This window comes from Rhizopus microsporus, assembly GCF_002708625.1.
Source record: "Rhizopus microsporus ATCC 52813 unplaced genomic scaffold scaffold_15, whole genome shotgun sequence".
NCBI lineage: Eukaryota > Fungi > Mucoromycota > Mucoromycetes > Mucorales > Rhizopodaceae > Rhizopus > Rhizopus microsporus.
This window is the reverse complement of record NW_019671930.1, coordinates 56,634-82,202: the sequence shown is the minus strand read 5'-3', so window position 1 is coordinate 82,202 and position 25,569 is coordinate 56,634. Positions and strand designations below refer to the sequence as shown.

General features: G+C 37.5%; 10 protein-coding genes across 10 annotated transcripts; 4 read left to right on the top strand and 6 right to left on the bottom strand.

The window, feature by feature from the left end:
- The first annotated feature begins 892 nt into the window (after window positions 1–892).
- RHIMIDRAFT_39956 (uncharacterized protein) lies at window positions 893–1,749 on the top strand. The gene is made up of 4 exons (XM_023615202.1): window positions 893–1,006; window positions 1,056–1,227; window positions 1,284–1,330; window positions 1,378–1,749. The coding sequence occupies exons 1-4, from the start codon at window positions 936–938 to the stop codon at window positions 1,700–1,702; spliced, it is 615 nt and encodes a 204-aa protein (XP_023463578.1). The 5' UTR covers window positions 893–935; the 3' UTR covers window positions 1,703–1,749.
- RHIMIDRAFT_239986 (SMAD/FHA domain-containing protein) lies at window positions 1,697–2,988 on the bottom strand (the record flags this gene model as incomplete). The annotated part of the gene is made up of 5 exons (XM_023609285.1): window positions 1,697–1,756; window positions 1,808–2,121; window positions 2,182–2,297; window positions 2,358–2,662; window positions 2,746–2,988. 5 exons carry the CDS (start codon window positions 2,986–2,988, stop codon window positions 1,697–1,699), a joined length of 1,038 nt encoding a protein of 345 aa, XP_023463577.1.
- Window positions 2,989–3,159: 171 nt separating this feature from the next.
- RHIMIDRAFT_261035 (uncharacterized protein) lies at window positions 3,160–5,575 on the top strand. Its single transcript, XM_023611497.1, has one exon. It carries the CDS (start codon window positions 3,442–3,444, stop codon window positions 5,461–5,463), a length of 2,022 nt encoding a protein of 673 aa, XP_023463576.1. The 5' UTR covers window positions 3,160–3,441; the 3' UTR covers window positions 5,464–5,575.
- RHIMIDRAFT_261033 (GTP-binding protein Era) lies at window positions 5,572–7,236 on the bottom strand. Its single transcript, XM_023611496.1, has 7 exons — window positions 7,171–7,236; window positions 6,872–7,117; window positions 6,679–6,812; window positions 6,443–6,623; window positions 6,266–6,381; window positions 6,087–6,215; window positions 5,572–6,029 (listed from the first exon to the last, which is right to left on the bottom strand). The coding sequence occupies exons 2-7, from the start codon at window positions 7,089–7,091 to the stop codon at window positions 5,658–5,660; spliced, it is 1,152 nt and encodes a 383-aa protein (XP_023463575.1). The 5' UTR covers window positions 7,092–7,117; window positions 7,171–7,236; the 3' UTR covers window positions 5,572–5,657.
- A 654-nt stretch (window positions 7,237–7,890) lies between these two features.
- Window positions 7,891–8,391, bottom strand: RHIMIDRAFT_239982 (uncharacterized protein; the record flags this gene model as incomplete). The annotated part of the gene is made up of 1 exon (XM_023609284.1): window positions 7,891–8,391. The coding sequence occupies one exon, from the start codon at window positions 8,389–8,391 to the stop codon at window positions 7,891–7,893; it is 501 nt and encodes a 166-aa protein (XP_023463574.1).
- Window positions 8,392–9,531: 1,140 nt separating this feature from the next.
- RHIMIDRAFT_239980 (uncharacterized protein) lies at window positions 9,532–10,111 on the top strand (the record flags this gene model as incomplete). The annotated part of the gene is made up of 3 exons (XM_023609283.1): window positions 9,532–9,820; window positions 9,892–10,040; window positions 10,097–10,111. The coding sequence occupies 3 exons, from the start codon at window positions 9,532–9,534 to the stop codon at window positions 10,109–10,111; spliced, it is 453 nt and encodes a 150-aa protein (XP_023463573.1).
- A 763-nt stretch (window positions 10,112–10,874) lies between these two features.
- RHIMIDRAFT_39905 (amino acid transporter) lies at window positions 10,875–13,269 on the top strand. Its single transcript, XM_023615201.1, has 12 exons — window positions 10,875–10,980; window positions 11,041–11,061; window positions 11,108–11,200; window positions 11,255–11,321; window positions 11,372–11,671; window positions 11,729–11,992; window positions 12,049–12,329; window positions 12,379–12,593; window positions 12,646–12,701; window positions 12,756–12,782; window positions 12,839–12,880; window positions 12,940–13,269. Exons 1-12 carry the CDS (start codon window positions 10,906–10,908, stop codon window positions 13,182–13,184), a joined length of 1,686 nt encoding a protein of 561 aa, XP_023463572.1. The 5' UTR covers window positions 10,875–10,905; the 3' UTR covers window positions 13,185–13,269.
- A 69-nt stretch (window positions 13,270–13,338) lies between these two features.
- On the bottom strand, window positions 13,339–14,780 carry RHIMIDRAFT_293846 (acyltransferase-domain-containing protein; the record flags this gene model as incomplete). Its single annotated transcript, XM_023614020.1, has 7 exons — window positions 14,618–14,780; window positions 14,521–14,554; window positions 14,254–14,460; window positions 14,094–14,198; window positions 13,951–14,041; window positions 13,664–13,898; window positions 13,339–13,612 (listed from the first exon to the last, which is right to left on the bottom strand). The coding sequence occupies exons 1-7, from the start codon at window positions 14,725–14,727 to the stop codon at window positions 13,339–13,341; spliced, it is 1,056 nt and encodes a 351-aa protein (XP_023463571.1). The 5' UTR covers window positions 14,728–14,780.
- A 622-nt stretch (window positions 14,781–15,402) lies between these two features.
- RHIMIDRAFT_39892 (HAD-like protein) lies at window positions 15,403–19,639 on the bottom strand. The gene is made up of 4 exons (XM_023615200.1): window positions 19,043–19,639; window positions 18,706–18,982; window positions 18,387–18,647; window positions 15,403–18,329 (listed from the first exon to the last, which is right to left on the bottom strand). The coding sequence occupies exons 1-4, from the start codon at window positions 19,410–19,412 to the stop codon at window positions 15,485–15,487; spliced, it is 3,753 nt and encodes a 1,250-aa protein (XP_023463570.1). The 5' UTR covers window positions 19,413–19,639; the 3' UTR covers window positions 15,403–15,484.
- An 865-nt stretch (window positions 19,640–20,504) lies between these two features.
- On the bottom strand, window positions 20,505–20,887 carry RHIMIDRAFT_261007 (uncharacterized protein). Its single transcript, XM_023611495.1, has one exon. The coding sequence runs from the start codon at window positions 20,813–20,815 to the stop codon at window positions 20,591–20,593; it is 225 nt and encodes a 74-aa protein (XP_023463569.1). The 5' UTR covers window positions 20,816–20,887; the 3' UTR covers window positions 20,505–20,590.
- Between the last annotated feature and the right edge of the window lie 4,682 nt (window positions 20,888–25,569).

Here is a 25,569-nt window from a genome sequence, read left to right as displayed (position 1 = left end):
TCGATGATTTGTCTAAACAGTTTATGGGCTTTTCTATTTCTAAAATTCATGAAATAGAATGGCACTGATTTATGTTTTACAAAAAAGCTGTATCTCTATTGATAAAGTTGGGTTTCATATCGATTTGAGGAATGATTGGGTCAGATCAGATATTGGAACATTCGCCATAGCAAAGAGAGCTGCAGTCCTATTGCATGCAATCATTGGCGCTATACATACATCTAGTATCATTCATGTTGCAATAAAAAAGCCACTACCGAAAAAAGAGAAGCTTCAAATAAAGAGAGGATGGCTACAAAAAAGAAAAAAGTGAAAAAAAGCAACAAGCGCACTACAGATGAGTTTATTATAGAGGAATCAGTAATAGAGTACACTGATGCAAATGAGAATAGTGATCAAGATAATCCCATACCAATATCAAGAGGTACAACAACTACACACTTTATTAAATTCATTAATTTTCTGCTTGACGTCATGGATCTTGATGAAAACTCAAAGTTATAGGGTGGTGTATCTGCCTCCATACTTGCCTGAATTAAATCCAATTGAACAGCCTTGCTTAATTGTAAAAGAAAAATTGAAGAGCCATAAGTTGTTGATTGAAGAAAATGTCTGGAAGAATTACTGAGACATGTATTGGCATACCTATTGAACCACTGTACTATGAAGTCTTGCTCAAATTTAAAAAGCAAAATGTTCGATACAATTATACTGTTTCGAGATGCCCAGCAACTCCTCCAGAGCTACAAAAATTTGTCAAAGATACCAAAATCATGTTTGTTTGGGCTCGAGATCTTGTCGCATTTGCTAAAACTATCGTTTAAAACCTGTTTTATCATTACCATTATACATATTTTTTTTTCTTGGTCTATTTTCTTTATTAACGTACATGCTTTAACATTGCTATGCCTTTTTTTTTTAATAAAAAAAAATAAATGTCAAACATGACAATAAACATTGAAGAAACAGAAGCCATTATACTAGAAGACAAGGTTGTCCACAAGAGGTTATTATTATTATTGTTGTGTATATTTAGTCCATTCACCTTTTATTAGGTACATTACTGTATGGGATCGTACAACTCAATTCAAAGACGGTCGCGTTATAAAATGGGATATTGTTGGACACGATACTTCTTATCCAACCTTTGTAGTCGTCTTTACCTTTGACACAACAAAGAAAACAACATGCATATTGAAAGAATACTGTCAAGGAACAAACGAGATGGTAACAAATAAAGTAATCTTAACGTATATGTGTGTAATAACTCTTTATTACAAAAGAAATACACTTGTGTAGCAGGTGCTTATGATAAAAGGAAGCATAAGAGGTAACATTATATTCTTTATCTTTTTTATACTAATAATAATAATAAAGTGCCTTAGAAGCAGCACAACATGAATTATCAGAAGAAGCTCATCTAAAGCAAGGTGAATGGATCAATTTACTACCACCAAGTCAACCTGCAGATGGTATCAGTGAATTAAAATGGGGTAAAAACCGATTTGTACCCTATATTTGTATAAACCCAATTCAAGATGATACACCCATGAATAGAGATTATGAAGAACATATTGAAATCATCAGAGATGTTCCCATAGATCAATTAAGAAAGTTTATTACAAGAGGAGAAATGATGTTGCCTTCTGTACAAACATGTTGGATGGCTATCGAATACTTAAAGGAAAATAACCTTTTATGATAGAATATCAGATGGCTTTGTGAATTTAACTAATTTTACTAGTTTTTCATTTTCCTAATAAAAAGTATTATTATTACTACAGATTCAACCTTTTTATTCTGTTACCTTTTTCAATTGAGTCAGTTCCTTTTTAAGACTGAATAATGACTTTTCACTCGAGTTTCTATTCTTGTCTAATCTTTGCATATAACTGTCCAAGTCCTCTTCTTCGTTATCTTTTTTCGCTTCTTCTTCCTTGGTCTTTTCATCAATTTTCTTTTCCAGCTGTTGAATCTGTAACATCACTTGTTTCTGCTTTGCTACTAATTCCTCGTGTGTCTGTGCCTTTTCTTCCTTCTTTTTCTTTTTGGATGTCCTATCATAAAACTCTTCATCACTGTCATCACCATACATCGTTTCTAGATCTTCTCGTCGTCGTTCTATATTTCGCAAACAACTAAATTAAACTGATGCACATATATACACCTATGTTGACTTACTTGCGTCTTCAAATGCCATCTTTTCTGCTTCTATATTCAATAAGCTAGCATCGCCTGATTTTTCTTGTTCTTCTTCCTCTTCATCTTCATCCTCTATTGCATCTTCTCCAAAACCCCTTTTTATATACATATGTAAATCAGTATATCTACATGTATAGATCTTCAGAAAAACTTACCATGTAGCGCCTTCATCTTCTGGTTCAATACCAGCTTCTTCTTTAGCCTTTGCAATACGCTGTTCGAGGGCAATTCTCCTTTTTTCCTCCAGCTCTGCCTCAGGATCATATGGCTTTTGTGATTCAAATATACAAATACGCGTGCTTTCACCAAATCTGAGTTGATCTCCTGGTTTCAATGGCATATATTCCCTTGGGTTTATTCGCTTCTTATTGAGTATGGTTCCGTGTGCACTTTCGAGATCATAAATGAACGCGTCTCCGTCTTGATTGAATTGGATCACGGCATGATAACGAGATATCGACTAATGTATCCATTAGTATACATGAAGAATATATATATATATATATATATAAATATATAAAAGAGAGAGAGGGATTCTCTTACTTGATGTTCCATTTGAATATCGCAAATCGGTAATCTTCCAATCGTGACAAATTCCTTCTTTGGTCCTTCAACAGTTTCTACACTCAATCCACCTTTAAGCATCTCAATCTTGTAGTCAAACATGGCTTCTGAAGACCAAGAAGGCTTTTCATACCTTAAAGGAGGAGCTGAAGGTTGATTGTTTGTAGTTGACTTGGGCTTTGCAGGTAAGCTTGGTACAGCAAATCCATCTTGGTCACTCATTTTATATACAATATTAAAATAAAAAGAGAAAATTTTAAAATGAGTAAGTTACACTGACCATCAAAAAACAAGGCAAAAAGGAAAAAAAAAAAAGGATAAGAGAGAGAGAGAGGGATATTTATATAGGTATCATCGCTCATCATTCAATCTGTCATCTTTTATACATGGTTAGTGATGACCATTGTTGCATTCTTTTATGAATGACAGCAATGAATGATAAAAGAGCCACGCTTTTTGTAATAACTTGGTTCAAGATGTATTTATATTGTATCAAGAGATATCTTCTATTCCTTTCTTTCTTTTTTCCTTGTCTTCTAATAACTTCATCATGCAAAGTTTTAAGAATAACAGACTCTTCTGTTATTTCTCCGCCGACGCATTGATCTTAAAAAGGACATTGCTTTTAAACCTCTTGTTTCCCTTTAAATATTTTGTTGTCCCCGATCTACTCTCATGCCCTCGAAATTACGAATGATTGCGCTCTATGACTGCACAGCAGACGATATAGGAGAACTTTCTTTCAAGGAAGGAGATATTTTAACTGACGTGACCAAATCCAATGACGAGGGCTGGTATGAAGGAAGGCTTGAGAACAGTACAGAAAGGGGCCTTTTTCCTTATAATTTCGTAAAGCCATTACCCGAATCCTTTACAGCTGATTCCATAACAACAGACAACGTGTCGTCCGGTAGCGGAAAAAGCACTGTATCTGATAGTGCATCAACAGCCTTTGACACGGTATTATCTAATGTATATAGTAAGAAAGACGTCAAATCAGCAAAAAAGACACATGTTTCAGCAGCAGATAAAGGCTTACCACAAGATTTACCTGAAGCGTCAACTAATTACAACAATAAGCTTGTTAATGGCACCAATCGTATATTGCCAATACCAGCTGACAAGACAAAGGATATACCAGGCCTCAAATTCTCAACACCTCCACCAACATTTGAAAAACTTTCCTACAAGAGTACAGAAAAACAAGAGTCACCAACGAGAACTCGGTCCTATTCGACTTCCTTCTTAAAGAGCACATCGGATAATCACGGCTTGGACAGAACACTACGTCCTTCACAATGGACGTCTGGGGGTAAAAGCGAGCTAGAAATAGCCCTCAGCCGACGCTCTCCAAGGTCAACCGCCAATTTACGATCTGAATTCCAAACAAAACATGGTGTATCAACAGGAACAGGCATTCAACTGGTTGGATTAGAGAACGCAAAGCTATCGACTGTATCTCGGGAAACAGAAGAAGAAGAGGAAGACGAAGGCTTTCAGCTGATCAAGCCATCTCAACTCCGTCAGAAACAACAACTTTCCGGTCCTGTTTTGCCAAAACCAGTTGTTCCAACGCAGTCAGCATCCTATGTCGCTAAGTCATCTACACCTAGTTGGAAAAAGACGGTAGATATCCCACAGCGACCGACAGAAAGTGTTGGTAAAAGTGCAATTGGCACTACTGAACCACTTGGAAATATACCTGCTCCAAGTAACCCTATGCCTCGCTTACCTTCCCGCCCTGTGTCTGCTGCAAGCAGGAAATCGCGCAACAACAGTCAGCTTTCGTCAGCAAGCACACCACCGGTATTGAATCAGCAGGCACTATCCTTTTCAAAGGAAGAGCGTCCAGAAAGTATACCCGAGAAAGCAAACCCACCGCCTATCTTGAAGCCAAAACCAGTGTTACCTCAACCCTGTCTTCCCCCACGGCCCAACAAGACTCGTAGTGCATCCAATCCACCACTCTTGCAGCCTAAGCCGAACCTTACGCTATTGGAAAACTCATCTGGTCAAGACACAAAGGAACTAAACAATACTACACAAACTACTTCATTGAGTCCACCTACTCCGCCTCGTGTAGGCGCAAAGCCTTCACCTGTTCTCTATCAACAGAAACTACAATCCTTCGTTTCACAAAAGGCCATCTCGCCACCCTTTTCACCGCCGACAAAGCCAACCACAATGACCCCACCTTCTCCACCACGTACAATGCTGAATGGTCAAAAGAATGGTATATCCAATCTAAAACCATCAGCTTACCTGAATAGAGCACGATCAGCTACAAACCCTCCTTATTTTGGCCAAAAGCCTACTATGGACTGTAATTCGCCCAAATTGACTAGTATTCCAAAATCGAGCGTAGAAACCAAAGTCAACCCTACTGAACTCAAAAAGAAAGTAGCACCACCACCTCCCCCATCGAGACCACCAAAAAGCAAATTAGCATTCATAAGCGATGAGGCCAAGGCACGATACGAGGCGTTATTTGATGCGATTCATGATGATGGTTATGTTGATAGTCAAACAGTCTATAAAATTTGGATAAAGAGCAAGATATCCAAGGACAAGTTAGCTCGTATATGGAAAGAGAGTCATCCTGATCAAAAAGGATTATTAGACAGACATGCATTTGTATACGGTATGGGAAAGATTGATGAGATATTAAAGCAGCATCAGTTTGAACAGTCTGTATGAGTTTTCCCCCTATCTATTCGTGTGTCTGATACCAGTAAATATATATAATAAAGATGTAACTAGTTTAATAAGTAAATATCATCATTCAAAGGTTTATTAAAATGAATACGCATGCATTGTTGTTGTTTTTTGGAAGGAATAAAGTAAATGCTTAATTTTAATTACAAATAGTTTACAATATAAAAAAAAGAGTCCTAAATCAAACCAGCAATAGGAGTCTTTCTTACTTTGGCCTGTATATTTAGTTTCACTGGCCTTCCAAATGCTCGACTGATCTTGTCCTTGGCATCTGCAATAACATTATTAATTATCTTGCCGTTTGATCCTACTATAATTTTCAATTGACTGTCTCTCTCAACATAGACATTCTGGTCAATCACCAGTGTCTTGTTTAACTCAGTCCATCCAACATTTTCCTGTTTAATCATATAGGGAATATAATGATGCAGGCGTTTAAAGAATTCTACTCTAATGATCTCCTCTACTCGCTTCAAATTGGGCATTTCTACTTTTTGTTCAGCTGGATATTCCCATGGTCTTGATAAAGACTTGCTAAAAAGTGTATTCTACATTCATACATGTCTTAATGACTTTGTTATTTTTCTATCTTTTATACAACAAACCTTGAGTGTACCGACATCCTTTCCTTCTGTAGCTGAAGTATACACAATTTGTTGTATACTTCCGTATCCTCTTTCATATCTATTTTTGACATCCTCTAACACTTTTATATCATGACCAACAAGATCCATCTAATCAACAAAGGAAGGTTAGAGGCAGATTGTGAAGTCATATGACTTACTTTATTAAAGACGAGTGTGGCAGGAATATGTATATCATGAAGTCGAGACAGTAAGAACTGCTCTGTCTTGAGTGACTGTGTGTTGAGTGACCAGTTTGCGTCGACAACGATCATGACTAAAAATCTAGATTAATCACACTTTTTCTATAAAAACTAGATCATTATATGTCACCGTACCATGATCTGCTTCATCCAAAGATCGCCATGAAGATGTAGCAAGTGTGCGATTCATTTGGGCATGATTACGATCTGGTATAATTCCAGGAGTGTCCAAAAAGACAATTTGATGTTGACCCTCTGTCAGCACGGCCAACACTCTTTCTCGTGTTGTATGAGCCTTGGGTGAAACTCCAGAAACCTTTTAATACAAGTTAGCAACATGATCTCCATCAGAAAATAGTATTTTTTTTTACCTCTTCTCCAATAAGCTTATTCACTAGAGTCGATTTTCCAGCATTAGCAGCTCCAATGACTGCTACTCTAAGCATATGTGGATCAGCAGGTTGTACTATATTTGTTGGGATCTGAACGATGCGTTCTGAAATTCCTAATGATCAATCGAAATTAATAAAGTATGTTGTGAGAATAATATTTTCTTTTGTGTACCTGCTGGCTTCTTTATCATAGCTACCTTTGCTGGTCGCTTCTTCGGTGTGTCTAGTGTTTTTTCTTTTCCAGTAGCATGGGTTGCATTGTAATTGACTACAGTAGAGGCTCCCTTATTTTCCGGATTATCTGATTTCCAGTCAATTTGTTTCTTTTTGATCGGTTTTGCTGGTTGAGGTGAGGTTACGGGGATTCCCGCTCGGTGTTTAGCTCTGGTCATAATCGCATAACATCGATGAGCTTGTCCTGTATATTATGTCAACCAAAAGAAATTGTTTGTAAAAAGTAGTATTTATTACTTGGGGTAAATAAGGTTCTATTTGGAAACAGCATTCAGGCCAAGTATGGAAACAGTAGAAAGAAAGGTACACTGTCAACTTGACAGGAACGCTAAATCCCTGAAAGAATTTAAAGTCCTAAAATTTAAAGTTCTAATAGCAATAAAAAAAAAGAACAGCAGTGCTCAACAGTCAATTCATCCGCAGGGATGTTGCTCAAAGTATTTCTTTAAGCCCGGATGATACCAGCCATTCATAAGTTTAACAAAATCAAAAGTATCTTCTTTTGCATTCTCACTGTCGTCATCATCAGGAGGGTTGGCATCAGTATCATCATCAACCACAGTGTATTTGCCTGTTTCTAGTAATTCATAATTTGCTTCTGAAAGTACACTTCTCTTTTGTTGCTTTCGAGGAGGCGTGTGCCATGTTTGACAGGATGGTTGCTGGGTGTGTGGAAGAGTGGTAAATCCCGAGCATGATATTTGGTGCCGATATTGGTATTTGACTTGTTTGCTTGCAAGATGCGTGCTTTGACCATTTGAGCAGAGTTCTCTACGTTATCGCCAAGTTGCAATGGCTCATTAAAGAATTCAAATGACTTTGCTTGGTCATTCAGCTCTCCAATACAGCTTGGAAATGCGATTGTATTTTGTAATACACCAACATATAAATCGTTTCCAGCATAATTTACCGTAGATATATAAGCCATTAATCTGGATATTTGCATGATCCAAGAATTTAAATGTCACTAGAAGTAGTTTTAAATAATGTATCTATATTATCCTTTCCTTCTCTTAGCAGCTCTGCGCTGTCATCAATAACTCTGCTGTTATCGACTTCTGGGAGACAGGCTTCTGCTACATCAATATCAAATTCGGAAGCCCCATGGTCATATATCAAACGGACATCAACTTTAAACTCAATCACATGGCTCTCAGTTTGATAAAAGACAGCTTTTTGTTCTATGGAATCTTTTATTACTGTCTCACCTTTCTTTACGCGTATTAGGTGTCCATTTGTTGCAAATAAGGATTTGAGTATAGGAAGCCAGACCTGATCGACATAATCGCCTTCGCTAATATTATCTGAGTGTTTCTGCTCCGTGATAAACGCATTATTTTGAAATACATCGAGAATCACAATAAAAAGCTTGATAAAGGAACGCTGCTTCTTTGAAATAGATGCAGCAAACTGTGAGGCAAAGTAAATTTGAGAATCTTCAATGTCATTTGAGAGCATGGCCAAGCCGGTAGCATAGTCTCATTTCGCCAGCATGTTTTTGTCACTTTCAGCTTTAGGAAGAACTAGATTGTTTTCAAAATTCGAAGCGATTTTATTCCAACCAATCATGAAGAAGAGACTCTTAAAAATATTACTTTCCGATTTATCGCTAATATCCAATATCAACGAAGAACCACAACTCATTAGTTTGCGTTATTTAGTACTAGTCTTTTGATTATTATGATACGTCGTGTGGATTTCATTTGCGTTTTTCATCAATACCTTTTTGATCGTAGAATGTGTCGAAGGTGTTTGTTCCATATGTCCAGAGTCAGTCAAATTTGAATCTTCGTCTTGAGAAATGAAAGCATCAGCGGGTTCACAACGTTCGTGAATGCTTGGACCAGGTGATTCGTTAATTAAGTTATCAGTCTCCAGTTCAATAGTATCAATATCAATTACAGCTGACATAGATGAGGATGATTTTTCATCATTTTCAACCACATCATCAAGAGGCTTTTTTAGTCTATCACTAGCAACGCAAGCCAACCTATTAGCATTAACGTCAGCAATAAGATGGTGAACACTACGCGCACGAGGATATCCACGAGAAGGCTAATGCTATAGGCACTACCTGTAACATCGTCAACGAACCTTTTCAATGTGCAGCGTCACGTTAAGCTTGATCAGGAACAGATGTCCTTCCATGTTCCTTGATCTAGGATACGTATTTATCTTGTTTCAAGAAGAAAGAGATAAAAAAGAAATGTGGTTATTGCTGTATTTTAATTTTCTTATCTTGTCAGTTTGATCAACAAAGAACAAATATCATTTACGTGTAATTATGATGAGACTCCATAAAGATTATTTCATTGGAAAGCGTTAAGTTAGATAGCCACTTTGGCTGTGTGAAATTGTATAGTGACAACGTAGGTAGCACCTAGAAAAAGTGTCCGTAGCATTAACCTTCTCGTGGATTTCCTCGTACGCGTAGTGTATACCTTTTTTTTTCGACGTTTCATTTTCTTTTTCGAGTTTTATATCACTGAAGATATTGAATGCGGTGAAGCTACATTCAACGACTTGTTGGTCTTTCCTTTTCTTAAGGCAGCTGCCATTACAGTTGGAGAAGAAACAAACTCTGGGGCACAGTTCAAGATGGGAGAGGCGGCCTTAACAGCGATGAAAAGGCAGATAAAAGGCGACGGCGATGCTAGCATATATCTGGCAGATGACATCATAAAACTCTATGGACTTTGCGAGCTGGAAGTTCCTCTTTTGGAGACTTCGTCTCATTTTGGACGTGAAGACAAGGCGAAGTCTTCATTCGATCATCATAAGGGTCTTTTCGGTGGGCTTTCTATGCTAAAAATTATCGCAGATAAATTTTCTTATGGCTTGATTGAGGCGTTCTCAAAGTTAAAAGTGCTGTTCGTGCACGCTTCAGGTACTTTACGCAATTCATACACTAATATGTAACAAAGATTGATTTTGATACCTTTTTTTGCATTGAAACAGGCACCAGGATATTGCTATGGAGCCTGAAATATATCAAGGATGTTCCAGCATACGAGCTGTGGTTAGAGAAAGCCCTTGATATTAATCCCAAGTTTGGCAAAGGGGTTGAGCAGCTTCCTCAAGCGCTGAGTTTTTATTGGAAACTGGAGGTACACAGCAGGCATGAAACAATAAACCAACCAAAATAACCATTTTTGCTCGATAGTGTCTCTCGAGGTAGACTGCAGGTGCCGTGGAGAAGCTCATATCTGAGCATAAGAAAGTACTGAAGCAGCGTCGCTTCACTTCCCTTCCCTTCCGGTTGACAACTTGTCCTCTGTTGTCAACCCAAGCATCACAAAGCCTACTGAAGCAGAGGATAAAACAGGCTTAAGCGAAATGGGGGGCATTTTATGCCCAATATAAATAGTTGGTAAGCAACAATCATGTAACAATTCTTTATTTTATTATGTTACTACGAATAAAGCGCAGATAGAAAGATTATAACCATATCCTTAGTCTTCGTTTCGACAACATAGTCATTATTGACCAAAAGGCTTTTCAAAAAAGTGGCCAAATATTTTTCTAAATTTGATCCTTAATATAAAAGCGAAGGTCAAGCAAAGTTAGTTTAGTGATGCTAAAGACTTGAGATCTAGAGTAAGTCCCTGTATCAACCCTTTCAAACATTTTCCAACCCTCTTTGATAACTCTTCAGAAGCGCTTAGAAGATAAAGCCCATTTAAACAATATCGCTTTTATTGATATGCAACAAAAACACCACCGATTGAGCTGGTGCAAATCCGTAAAAGGTAACCCTGCTTTCACTTTAAACTCACTTGAAAGAGAGACAGAGAGAGTACAAAATTGGTATTCCTGGGTCACGAGTTTACTTTATTTGGTAAAAGCGTATCTTGTAGGACAATGCACATACACTTATCACAGACTAATATCTATAAAATGCTTATTCCACGCTTGAATCTGAATTTCATTTGTTTTTGCTCCTACTTTTATTACTAAATACATTCTTTGATTATGCCTCCCAAGCTAACTGCAGCCGAGATAGAAGCTAGAGATGCAGCAAGACTAAATGAGTTAGGATATAAACAGGTATAGAAAGAGAATTTCAGATCGACCTTGCATATTTTGATTTACACAAATAAATAATAGGAACTAAAAAGAGAATTAACAGTATGTATTAGGCTCAGGTACACGATTCAGTAGTAAACCATCGTAGTCACTAGGAAACTATGGTGTTGCATTAAGTGTTGTCTGCATTTCATCAGGGTTGACAAGTTTATATGAATATGGATTAACAACGGGAGGACCCGTACGTATATTTTGTTCACACGCACATGATTGTTATAAAGATCTCTGAATATAGGTAGTTATGGTATGGGGATGGGTTATAGTAGCATTCTTTACTATGGCAGTGGCTTTAGCTATGGCCGGTAAGATCACGATAAAAGCAAGTTTGTTATTCTTACAGTGTATTTTGTAGAAATTTCTTCCGCTTACCCTACTTCAGGAGGACTCTACTGGTGGGCAGCCAGATTAAGCACAAAGAAGTATGCACCGTTTGCATCATGGATGACTGGGTGGTTCAATCTTATCGGGCAGTTTGCTGTCACCGCAGGTATCAATTATGGCATAGCATCTATGCTTGCTGCTGTCATCAGTGTAGGAACAAATGGAACTTGGGTTCCAACCGCTGGTGCAACAGTCGGACTTCACATTGCGATGTGTTTTACTCAAGGGATTGCAAATTCTTTGGGGCCAAAAGTTACATCGGCCATAAATGGTAAGTAGCTAACGAGAAATCAAATGGCTGTTATCCTTGCTTATCTATTGTACAAAGCCTTTAGCACATGGTGGCAAGTCATTGCACCTGCTGTTATCATGATCACGATGGCCGTCAAGGCACCAACACACCAGCCTGCAAGTTTTGTGTTTACACAGTTTAATAACAATACAGGATGGAGCAGTACAGCCTACGTAGCAGTTATAGGTATTCTGCAGGCACAGTTCACCCTAACTGGCTATGACTCAAGTGCACACATGTCTGAAGAAACAAAAAATGCAGAAGTTAGTGGACCTGTAGGCATGGTCATGGCTGTCCTTGGTAAGCCAAGATGCAGTTCGATTTTTATCATATTGACAATCACGTTTTCATTTCAGTAAGCTCCATCATGGGATTTTGCTTTATAATAGCGTTTTTATTTTGCATTCAAGATTTAAACGCTACTATCAATACAGATACAGGTTTTCCTGTAATGCAAATCATGTTTGATTCAGTAGGAAACGCAGGCGCCGTTTGCTTGATGGTGATGCTTATCATTGCCTGTTGGCAGTGTGGATTTGCCAGTGTTACAGCTAATTCCAGAATGATATACGCCTTTTCGCGTGATGGTGCTATTCCCGGCCATAAATATTGGCATAAGATTGATCTTAAAAGACAGGTAATTTAGCAAGACGCGCGTTTGGGCAAATACTAATGTATATAAATAGACACCATTGAATGCAGTCTGGCTTTCAGTCATCGTTGCCTCTTTGCTTGGCTTACCTTCTCTTGGTAACAGTACAGCCTTTTCTGCCATCACTTCAGTGGCCACAATTGGCCTTTACATATCTTATGCAGTACCTATTTTCGCAAAATTATTGAACCGTGGTCATTTTGTTAGGGGACCACTCCATCTAGGTCGATTTTCAGACATCATTGGCATGTAAGTGTAAAAGTGTATATATTAGCTTACAATGGCTGACCCCCTTTTATAGCATTTCTATCTTTTGGATTTCACTAATTACCATCCTGTTTGTGCTTCCTCCTAAATGTAAGCCTTTAAAAAAACAGAAATGTGTATAAAGCTTACTTTTTTTTGATCTAGATCCTGTTGATGCGGTCAATATGAATTGTACAGTTTGTTTTGCTCATGTGTGATAACATAGCTAATTCTTTTCTGATCTTTAGATGCATGTTTAGCTGTTGGTATGGTGCTGCTTGGCGCAGGGGGTAAGCAAGGCGTATTCATTTGATATCTTTGGATAACATTCTAATAAGCACTATTCTAGGTCGATTTGCAATAGACGCTCGAAAATGGTTTACGGGACCCAAGATTAACCTACCACAAGATAAGCTTGATAAAGTCAACCTTGAACAAGATAAGAAGGATATCCGAGGCTTATCTTCTAATGATATCGAGATAGGTGACTCCAAGGAAGATTCAAGGACGTCATCAGAGAAAAGTGGTATTGAAAAAGAGCAAAAGAAAGAAGATGGCGACATTAGAGTTGCAGAAATAGAAAAGATTGAATAATTTTGTTTATATGCTAGTCTCTTATGTATACACAATAAAATGAATTCAACAACCAAGTTGTGCAATTTATAATAGTATAAAGAAATACAATTAAATACATTAAAAAGTCTATTTACGTCTATCGTTTGTACAAAGTAATTGCTGTCATATGTTTTTACTGCTTGCTTCTTCTGCTTTCCATCTCTAATGCGTTTAACAAATCACGCTTAGCCATTCCATTGAAATCAACTTGTTCAAGGCCTGCTGAAGATGCAATAATCTCTTTCACTCTATCACTGTATTCTATTGAATTTTCATCTTCTTTAGGTGATTGTGGTTCACAATAAATTACGTCAACAGTTGTTATCCATCTGGTCATTCTATAATAAGCGTAATGCATAAATCCTTTACGTGTGTCCCAATAAGGGTCACCAAAAGTTCTATGATATCTAATAAAAATGGTTAAAGCAAAAGTATAGAAAATGATTAGCTTTACTAACTTTATACCAACAGGACAGACGTTTACTCCCAGATCAAAAGCACCTTTCTGAAAGCGGATGATGTATTTGTTATTCACGCATGTACCTTCCGGAAAGATGATCATTGGATTTTTCAAGTTCTCTTTTACTTCAACATGCTTCTTTAGACTTGCAGATAATTCCTTTCGTTCAGTTATATTAGACCGGTCGAATGTCATTGAGTGTAAATAATTTAATCCGTTATTTTGTAAAAAGCCTATAAGCGTATAAGTCATTTCACCATTGGATGATATTAACAAAAAGATTACCTAGTGCTCCAGTATGTTTTGCCATAACAACAGCATGGGGGAATCGATCAGCACTAAGAAGGATATAGTCTAAATAAGAGGTATGATTGGCCTAAATATATTAGTGAGATGATGCTATGTGTTGAATGTTCCTAGAAACTTACCACAAAGACATGGGGCTTATTAAGTGTTGGCTTATTTCCGATATAGTTGACTTTTACACCAAGTGAAAATAATATGCCTTTGCAATAATATTTAACGGACGTAGACTAAGATTAATGCATCAATACGGGGGATTCCTTTTTTAGATGAGGATCGACTTACGACAAGCCTGTCACTTTTGAGTGTCACAGCAATAGGCAAGGCTGTAAAGAATGCTACGGTTGATACACCTAAGCTTATGAATCGAAGTGGAAATATGATGCCGTAACGAACTAATGCGCTGGGGATTGAAGTAATGATATCGAGTAACTCTAACCATTTTGAAGAGCGTTTGGAGACATTGGTAGTGAAACACTTAGCATAAGATAACTGTTTGTTTTTTAAAAGAATGATTAGATAAGCACAAGGAACACAAGCAAGTAGTTTTACCAGTTGTTCATGAGTGTACTCAGTCGTCCGTGATCTATTCATAATGTATTAGATGAATATTGTTCTACAAGGTTGCTTTGACAAGTTCAGCTTTTACTTTTTATTAGTGCCTTGGATATAATCGCTTCTCATCATATCCAGTGACTCACTGGAGCTCCCTCTTTCTAATAATGATGATGGAGAGTATAATGGTTCCTGAGGTGGCATAGTCCCTTGTTTGTGATAACTGAAACAATAAAAGAGTAAAAAAGAAAGGGAAGAAATCATGGATGGCTTGTACTTGAATTCGGACGATTGTATTTTTTTTCGGATAATCTCAAATTAAACCTCAGACTATTTCTTTATTTGGATAAAAAGACCTTACCATTCTATACTTTAATGATAAACCCTTAAAAACGATGTTTATTATTAAAATAAAACATCTTGTTATAGAGAGATTGACGACGTCAGAATATACGCCATTTGCTTCAGCTTATTATTTAAATTTGAATTTCCAAGGACTATATTGTATTATACGGAGAAGCGCAGCACCAGGCTGGTTTATTGTCTGCGAATAGTCGGAAAGCACTCTCTTTGTGTGGGAGGGATCATAAAAATCTGACTCCTTCTTCTTTGCTTGGATATAAATTTCACTCGAGGCATCAGAGAGCAAAGGTTTGATGTTACATATCTCAATGCACTCAAATCTGTTGTTTTTGCATCGGTATAACAGATATACCTTATTCCAGTCTAGGAAGGTCTTTTTTGCATACTTTAACATATAATAAATAAAATGTGTTACAATTGTAAAAAGATAATGATATGTTTATTGGTTCAATATGTATAAAATATCTTTTCACGTCTCTCTTCAAAAAGAAAGAGAAAAAGAAGGGAATAAACAAGAAAAAGAAAAAAGATTAATGAATGTTGTATATATAAGTAAGTGCGTAGTAATAATCATCAATAAAGAGAATGCTAATAAATATTAAAGCTTGAAAATAACTCTATTTTTTGAAGGATGAGTTGTCTTGCGTTTGACTGCCCAGTCACGAGCAATCCACAGAATGCAAATACGTTCCCAAATGATGGTGCAGGCGCAATTTGCCAAAACGTAGCCCCATAATTGCCAACGGAACCAGACAGGTAGGACATTATGTTTAAGCGGGAAATTATAATCGTCAATATACCAGGTAGGTGCTGGGTAACCAAGGGAAACAAGCGCATCTGGTGAACCACAGTTGATACGGAAGATGCAGCCGTATGGGTTAGGATCGGCTAGTGTGATGTAACTTGTGCTAATGAAGAAGGCGCACCAGACAAACACAAGTGCATAGTTCCTCCACCATGATTGACGGAACTGTGATCCAAAATTGACAATAGCACCATTGTTGAAGAATTGGAAGAGAATGACAATCGACATGACCTCAGCTTCATAATTATCACCCAATAACCACCATTTGGCAGAGTCAATAGCGGAACTGTCGAATTGATTACAGATGAACCAGTCTTGTTGGAAGAGCCAGACGATGCTGCAGACGAGGAACCAAAAGTTGATAAAGATGACACCGAGCAAAGAGGCTAGGGTATACGCACCCAAAGGTTTGGCCGTTGGGCGACAAGGGCTTAATTTCTTTGCAGGTAAAGCTTGAGTAATAGCCAACGTCATGGTCGTCGTGATAAAACCATCAATGGTAATCCATACAGGCTGTGGAGAAATAACCGTAAAGTAAAACATACATAATTCCCAAAAGGCCATGCATTCACCATATAAGATCAAGAACTTGTAATTGGCAAAACTTGTAGCAATGGCAGAGCGACCTTGTCTCAGAAGTTCAACGCATTGCATAATGGAGCGATTGCTGGTGCTAAATGGTGAAACGATGGAAGCTTCAGCTTCTGATAAAGCAAGGCCAACATGAGCAGCACGAAGAGCGCCACAGTCGTTACCACCATCTCCGCACATGGCGGTAATACCCTTTTCCATATGTAACTGGATACACATGACCTTATCATTAGGCGTCATACGAGCAAATACACGAGTCATCAAAAGGTACTTGCGCATCTTGCCCTGGGAAATCAATGCCTCAAATGCACGTCCAGTAATAGCTAATTCAACGCGCTTCTCGTGTTCTTCATGTGTATCAGCTTGAATAACTTCATCCACATCAACTTGTTCTCCAGAATCAACATCGTGCCAAACGACACTACCTGAGACCAAGTCACCCAAAAGGACACGTTGATGAGATTCGATCATGCCACATTGACGAGCGATATAGATACCAGTGAGAGCAGTATCACCTGTGATCATAACCACACGCGTGTCGCCACTCTTCAATTCGGCAATTGCATCTGTAGTATCATGTTTGAGCATATTACGGAAAAGAACAAATCCAGTAAAATTACAGCCCTGTTCAAGTTCGTCACGCGTCATGGACTTGATCTGCTCCATTGTGACATCGACGTTTAAGGTGCCAAGAGTACGATGGGCCAAAGCAAGAACGTAGCAACCTACTTGAGCATGTTTGGCTGCTTCTTGATCATAGTCAGTAGGAAGCGAATCAGCATTAGATAAGTGCTTGATGCGCTCAAAGGAGCCTTTCAAGAATACATGAACTTGATTTGTTTCAGGGTCGAGGACAGCCACTGATTGAGAAGCACGGGCGTGTACAAATTCGAAACGGCGAATGACATGCACTTGTTTACCTTCTTTTTCTGGAGAAGCAGATGGAGCCACAAGGGTATCAAGGTACTCGGGTTCAGCGGGTGGTAGTAGCTTCCATTTCATAGAATTGAAAGATTCAATGTCAACAGGGTTACCAATAAATTGGTCCTTCACTTGAGTTACAGCGTGGCAAGTAGCGATACCCATGGCTAAGAGGGGCTCCATTGTTAAAGGATCTTCTTGGCGATCACCAAATGAAGTAGCCTTTTCTACAGGACTAGGAACACCACCATAGAATTCCAAACCTTCGCGAGTAAGAGTACCAGTCTTGTCAAAGCAGAAGATACGAACTTTACCAGACAGATTGATACGAGGAAGATCAATACAGAGAATTTTCTTGCTACGAAGACGAGCAGCACATACGGATTGGTTAATTGTGAATGCGGCAGGTAAGAGAGGTGAGAAGATTTCAGACATTACAAAGACACCGTAGAACCAACTAGTGATGTTACCACGGCCCATCAAGTAAAGCGATAGACAAAAGGCAACAAGACCCCAGACCAAGAGAATGGAGATAGCAACCTTAATGTGCTCATTAAAGATAAAGGACACAGGTGCTGGGAATAAAATCTTGTGAATGAGCATGCCTTTCTCGGTAGCAATACCAGTACGAAGTGTCAATGCAAAAACACGATTTTTTTCTTCGGAGGTGTTGATTGCAGGCGTTGCTTGAGATACGATGGTACCTGCAAACAAAGTGTTTACTTTGCCGGAGCCGTTCATTTCGTAGATATTGTCGTCACTGGGTATCGCAAACTTTCTAATGGGCATAGCTTCACCAGTAAGAGAAGATTCGTTCACTACGACTGTACCAGAAAGAATGACAGCATCGGTAGGAACAAGAGTGTTTTCCTTGACTTCAAAGATATCTCCAGGGACAAGATTGGCGCTGGAAGTATCTATCCATTGACCATCACGTAGTACGGTAACATCAGTTACGTGTTCAGCCATATCTTTGATACGGTGGTCTGCTCTCAAACGTAAGAAAATACGAATAAAAGCAGAAAAGAGAATGATACAGGTCTGCACTAGACCCATCTTGTAGTATTGGAAGTAATACCAAACCCACATACACATCATTTGATAAAGGTATAAAAATGAGGAGAATCTATAGATGTACAATATTAGTTTATACATACAATTAATTTCAACGTTTCACACTTACTCTTGAATGATGGCCATAAGGATTGAAGGTACATACACTTGAATGATATTGGGGCCAAGCATAGAGAGTCTGTTTTCCGCTTCTTGAGAACTGATCCCGTTAGACCATGACTGAAGTTTCTTGTTGGTAGAGCCAAGGTCATATTCATAGGGCTCAAATCGGGATTTTTCAGAGTTGTAAATATATCTCATACATTGGTATTCAAAATAACGCAAGCTATTTTTTGTTCTAATAGTACAGGTAGTGACCAAAATGTCCAAACTATGCAAAAATAAATGGTTAGAAAAAGTTTATGCAGGATGGACATGCTTTCCCTTACCCAAAATGTTTATAGACTTTTTGTTCAATGCTTCGTAATTTGGCAAGCCATTTGCTACCATCGTCCAAAAAGATAAGTTCTTCCTGCTTGCGCTCAACTTGAACATAAGGGCATTTATGAGGGTATGATTCGATTCTAAAGTAATTTCTAATAGTTTTTCTACTAAACATGATAACACAGAACCATGCTGCAGAAATATGCCATACAGCAGCAAAGATCTTGGATGAAAGATCAGACGATAAAAACACTTGAAGGGCAACACCAGTGACAGTGCCATCTAATTTGTGAAACAGGTTAGTAAAGGAATATAGGATGAGGTAACACACGAATGACTTACAATAGTCACCGACAAGAACACCCAAAAAGACAAAGAATAGTAGAGTCGTAATCACAACAGATCCAAAAGCAAAATAACCAAAGAAATCATTCTTGTATCCTCTAAACTTTAGCTTTTCTGATTCTTTAAGGGAATCAGCATCAGATGTACTGGCGGCAGATGCAGGCTTTTTCTCGTCTACTTTCATAATTTCCTTTTTGAAATCAGTTTCATCTACTTCATCCTCTTGATTGTTGGAGGCTATCTTTTCTGACTTCATTCTAGCTGCCATAGCATTACGGAACTTCATTTCTCTCAAGTACTTGTAAATAGCCCACAAGATCAGTATGGCTGCTTCAGCACCCATAAGAGACCAAACGGAGATCCACATTGGTTCCTTATAAGTAAAGGCAGGATCTATTACCGGACAGGAGAGCCAGATGGAATTTGTATTGAAGACACCCCAAGCACCAATGTCGCCTGCTGTTATATTTGCTGCTGCAGCGCAGGTGTTTTGTATCTGGGTAACTTGATTTTGAGGATCAAAATGGGTAATATTCACCAGCTGTCCAGCAGCACATGGAAAGTACTGTATAGTATCATCACCGCACTGACAAATATTAGCAATGTTTTCACAAGATTCATGGCAGCTGCCGTCACCGCAGAATGACAGTCCAGGAGGACAAGTGGGTGATAATGCTGAAGGACAACTTTTCTGGTCTTTTACACAGAGAGTAGGACAGGGTACGTTATAATGAGGAAGTAAAGGGCACTTGTTTCCATGTCTGTCATACTGGTTAGCTAAAGAAAAAGTGTGTTAATAAAAATCTTTTTGTATCAGAGAACCTACTTACCAACTTCAAACAAGGGTAAAGCGTTTACTCCACACAAAATTGCGGATAAACCACAAAGGATTTTATTAATCTTCATTTGTAGTTTCAGTATTGTTTTCCCTTCCTGAGTCTCTCTTTTGGTTCTATTGACTTGTCAAGAATAACTGAAAGAAAAAAGAAAAATATGGAAAAGTCTAAAATAGAGAAAATCGGTCACAAAGATTGGTAGGTACACTGATTGTACCCTAGCACGGTATCCTCCGGTCCGGATACCATTTTCGTTTTATAAAAATTAATCTCCGTAGGTTAGTTCTCTTATGCTTTATCCAGTCATTCTGATTGCATTTGAAGTAGATGTAGCCATGTGAGATCTTTCCTTCCCCTCTTTAAGAATGAGCATTATCTAGACTGGAATGATAAAAGATGTAGAGAATAAAGTCAAGATGTTATCAATAATTCACTAAAAAAAAAAAGAGCATATGATGCTATAAGCTTTAAGGTTAAACAAGATCTATATATCAATCTACATTCAGTTACACGGACCTTTGTATCCCTAATTAATGTCATATGAGCCACTTTACCTTTTTAAAAAAGAAAAACCTCTTTAAAGACTGGAGTAGGACAAGAGGCAAAAGAAAATGACTCAGTCACGGCGATCTGTTACGACCCAGATTACAATAACAATGAGCTGTAAGTATAAATGAGATGATGGTGCTATCGAGTGGACATCCTTTCCTTAGTTCATACCTTTCATGTCAACAAGATTGATAATTACATCCAGCATAGGCGGCGATATTTTATGATGCAGAGCTATGATGTCAAAGCTTACTATAATAGAAAAGTTCGATAGAAACTGTAAGAAATGAAGAACGTAGACATCTGCTTTCTGAAATAAGCAACCACTTGTTTCTTTTCTATTTCTTCTAAGCGCTATATCAAATTCAATTGTTCTTGTATACATCTTTATCAACGTGCTTAGGTCTCATCTGCCCCTTCTAACCTCACTTGATACTTTGATACATTCTATGACCTCCGCTTTTACCATAAAACTTTCTTATACAGTATATGTGTGCTTGAATAAAAGGGTATGTTTACTTTCTTTAGCTAAATATCTGGTTCTTTAACGAGTTTGCTGCATTGAAATGGAGTAAAGAAACTGAGGGGATAAAATGATTATACCGCGCTATTAAGTTAAATCTCAGCATGATCGTAAAAGATGAAAAGAAGCAAGAAAAAGCACGAATTGACATTTGTTACTGTGTTCTTTTATATTTAAGCAGCCTTAATAAAATGGTGATATGTGCATTATGAAGGAAACATGCTTTATAAAGAAAATACAAGATTGTCAAATGGGTCCATTGTAAAGATGAAGAAAAAAAAACTTGTTCCATTCCTATTCGTCGGGTCGTTGTACAAACTCGTTACTGTCAATGGGTTCATTTTGTGATACGTATCTTGATGTGTTACTGTCACTCCTGTCGCCTTTTTAAATAAAACAATCAGTAACCCAAACTCCAGGATTTTATAATGTTTTATTGGAAGTACCCTGATGCCATTGACTACAGCGATTAGAGAACTATGCTTCATCATTTTGGCTTATAGTAGATATACGTTGAATTGTTGAATTCAGTTACCGCTATGAAAACAAAAAAAGGAACTCGGTAACTGTCTACTGAAATATCCTGAAATTAACCTATCTACATACAGACCAATTACAGTCACTTTGTAAACTTCATTGAAATAAAGTAAGTAGAGTGGCCTGAAGCGGAAGGATACGCCTACAAGTGAATTACAGTTAAAAACTGAAACAATTAGGACGACTCAGCAAATATGTATGGTACGACCAGAACAACTTCATACTTTAAAGCTTCTTTCAAACTGCAGTTTCATCATGTATTCTAGGCTATTGAAATGAAAACAGCCTAATTTAGAGATGCTCAGTTTTAGTTATCGGTCAAGAAAATGTATTATTTCTAGAAAGTACTATCGTATTAAAAGGTTTATAATACAATTTATACACCAAAAGTTCTGAATTCTAGAAATAAATAAACTCAACAATGACTATATTTTTTCTCTATGCCCTTATTTAATGAACGAATCACTGTTGTTTATCATGTGCTCTTTAGAGAAAACAGTCAAATGCATACCAGCATCAATATCAATTCATGTAATACATAGCACATAATCAAGCATATACGATTATTTTAGGATAATACTAGGGTCACTGCAAAATCCAAAAAAAGTAATACTTCCCCAAACTGCAGAACAAAAGTTTGTCAAGGCTATTTGTGGTTTAATTCAGAAACTACTTAAGGCTGCTATACAAGAGGGTGTCAACGAGGATGAGCCCTGCTCACGGTTAATTGAGCCGTTCTTGTCTGGTCTCTTTGACCATCCTGACCAGGGACACTATTTGCGTTGGATGAATACTAGTATTCTTGAAGCTAAGAAAATTCTACCAATCCATCCGTGCAACGTCCTGATCTCTGTATAACGGAGTCTATTGGCCACAGGTAGCATCATTTGTTGTATTTCTACGTTTATATCAAAGAAGATTATGCCCTTTGACGTAATATAGTCAATATATATTTCATACACAAGCCAAGGTCACCTTAAATATTAACATAATACTTCATATTAATCTCACTACGCTGATCCATGGCATCTCTAGTCTGTAGTAGTTGATGACGCATCATATAATATAACCCACTAGATGCTGACAACATTTATTCTTGTAAAATAATACACATGTTGCATTAACTTCATCTTCTTTGTCTTAAACTAATATGTAATGTAATGAAAATAATTCGACCTTTATGTTTCTTTGATTACTTTATAATTCCAATATCATATTGATATAGTTGTATATGCATGTTTCAGTATTAAACTACATAAAATATAATCTCTTCTATGATTATCGAGATGGACAGAGCATCACGCTGATCCCCCGTAAGGCATAGAAACTCTGGTAGGTGGATCAGAAGTTGGTCTAGAACTAGTCCATCTACTAGATCAGGTCAGTACAACTGGGTGTAGAAATATTCAGCGGCGATCTGTCTGCTTGATTGACAGAGGCGTGGATCACTGCTCTCAGGATGATACAGGACAGGAATATAGCGTTGAGATTCCCGTGTTTTGATCAAATGTTTAATAAATCCGGGCGAATTCTCACTTTGTTTCAACCAAATTCTTTCTGCTTTGAGGCTCTCGATTTCAACGATTTCGTCTTGGAGGTTACCTATTTATGTTTCAATGCTCGGCAACAGCGAAGATAAAATGCTGTACTGCTTGCATTGGAGAAGTACGTGATTCCGCCTATCTTGTCGTTTTTACAACTGACATGTTTTCCAAGTATTCTGGCGAAGCAGGAAGCGTTTGACAGAGAGTTCTTTGCTACAACGTCAGTCGTAAGGAAATCATAGAGAGATAAAGTTAAATCTCAGTAAGAGAAGCCATATGAAACTGTGCTTGTGTTTAATAGGCATGGATTCCTACAAATAAACAGAATCAATCATTTCACCACTTTCAGCAATCAGACACTGCTGACACTTGCAAAGTAATACATCACATTAACAGCATAACGTGAATACCAGAAAATATGGATGAACAAGATACCGTCATTGTGATCATCTACCTCATCAGACGATGCGAGCCTGCGAAAGGCCAAAGACTGTTATGTACCTTGTGGGGTTCATGCAATGAACTATCTATAAACAAGATACTTATTAATAGATCTAGAGACGTCATGATGATGGGTACGAGAACGGATGAATCACATATAACAATATGTATTGCAATATTTAGAATATCTAGAAGCCATTGTTTCATCTGCTATGATCTATTTGAGGGCGCATAGCGTATACCCTTACCTTCTCCTGATGTCTGCGTCTAGACTTGTTCAAAATAAAGTTATTATTTTTTTCATGGGTTAGCAGGGTTTCGGAGCGTATCTATCATTTGTTATTACCATTTTTGGTGACGACGTTCTTTTGATTTATGCATAACTTGCTTCATTTCTTTATACAAGATTATTATTCCATATAATAGCAACTACTAAAAAATAATATTTATTTAGTCTTTACTTGCAAAAAGTCAAAGGAAAAAAAAAAAGGGTTTGACAGAGTAATACACATAGTGTGTGTGAGACCAAAACTAAGAAATAAGCCCAAAGACGCGTGGTATAAACAAAGCACGCATGAAAGTTATTGTCTTTTAGTCTTCTTACTATATAAAAATAGAGATGAGCAACTTCATTAAAGTATATATTCAAGTGATAATCTGAGTGGATATAAAAAGTATAAAAAAGATAGGCCAAGCTTTTAAATGTCATGAAACACTTGCGAAATAAACAAAAGTGTGAGTGTAAACCTTACCTTCTTGTAAGGAGTAAAGCCTTATTCAAATAATGATTATCGATAAGATAGAAAACAATAACTTCACACAGCTAAAAAAGAGATATAAAAAGAGAGAGATTTGCTCTCATCCCTTTTTTTCTCTCTTTTCTCTTTACCCTTTTTGTTTCCTTCTGGTGGCTCTTTTGGTGACCCTTTTGGTTGTTTTCTTTGGTCAATGTAGGTTTTTTTTTTAAAAGTTTACTCATCAAGGCGATGATTGTGTGTTCAAAGATTTCTATGCAACCTCTTTCTATGATGCTCAACATGTGTCCTGGACCGATAACGGTTATTCGTTTTATCACCCAACTGGAGACTTTCAGGCAGCCAAAAGGAGAGCTATGAACATTCGATTGGTATATTTACAGGGAGTTAGCAGTTAGTTGGCAGCTGGCTATCTGAGATCACAGCTGTGACAGATTGCTGACGACGCTTTCTGCTGTCTGACTGGAGCAAAGAGGCACATAAGCTAATTGACAATTGACAAGGCTCAGCTAATGCATATCCCAACGGTACATCTGCTACTGCAAGTCTTTGTAGGCTGCTTGGTCCCTTGTTCTGATGGTCAATGGCCGCCCTGAAGAATGTCGTCACAGCAGCAATCAGAACCTTTAGAAGTCTTTTGGCATCGTTACTATCCTTTTTTCTTCTTCTCTTTTAGGCTTTCTTTGGTTCAAAACATTGGCTTCTGAGAATAATCTTTAATAAATAAATATTTTTTTTGAAATGACTTTTACTATTGTCTTTATTTACATTGAAAATAAATGCTTTTTTCTAAGTCACTTCATGTTACTACATTAAAAATATGCACAGCATCAGAACTATATACCAATGTGCAATAGATACAGCCACAATCTTATTACGCATTGTTGATCAACTTAGCACTGAGAAGCTCACAAGAATACAAGCTACAGTGGAATTATTGAAAATGGAATTAATGAGTGCAAAAACATTTAAACACAACAGCTATTGTAAATAGATTGAGTGTAAAATTAGAATATACCAAGGCCTTTTTTATGATACAAGATGTAATACTATGAGTGAGTAGTACGATTCTATTGATTTGGTAGAAAATATCCAAAAGTTGTCAGGCAAAAAGAAATTATATTTAGATGTTATACGGCCAAAGATTCTACTTGAAAGGTAAATCCAACAACCTTACTTCCTAAAGGCAAAACAGTCAACATTTTGCTTTATTTCAAGAGCATCAAATGCTTTTATACTCCACATTGGTGCTGTCGAGTCGCCAAAGGAGAGATACAAAGAATATCCTTTCGTCGAATATGTATGTTTGATAAGAATCATTATAATATCTTATAACCAT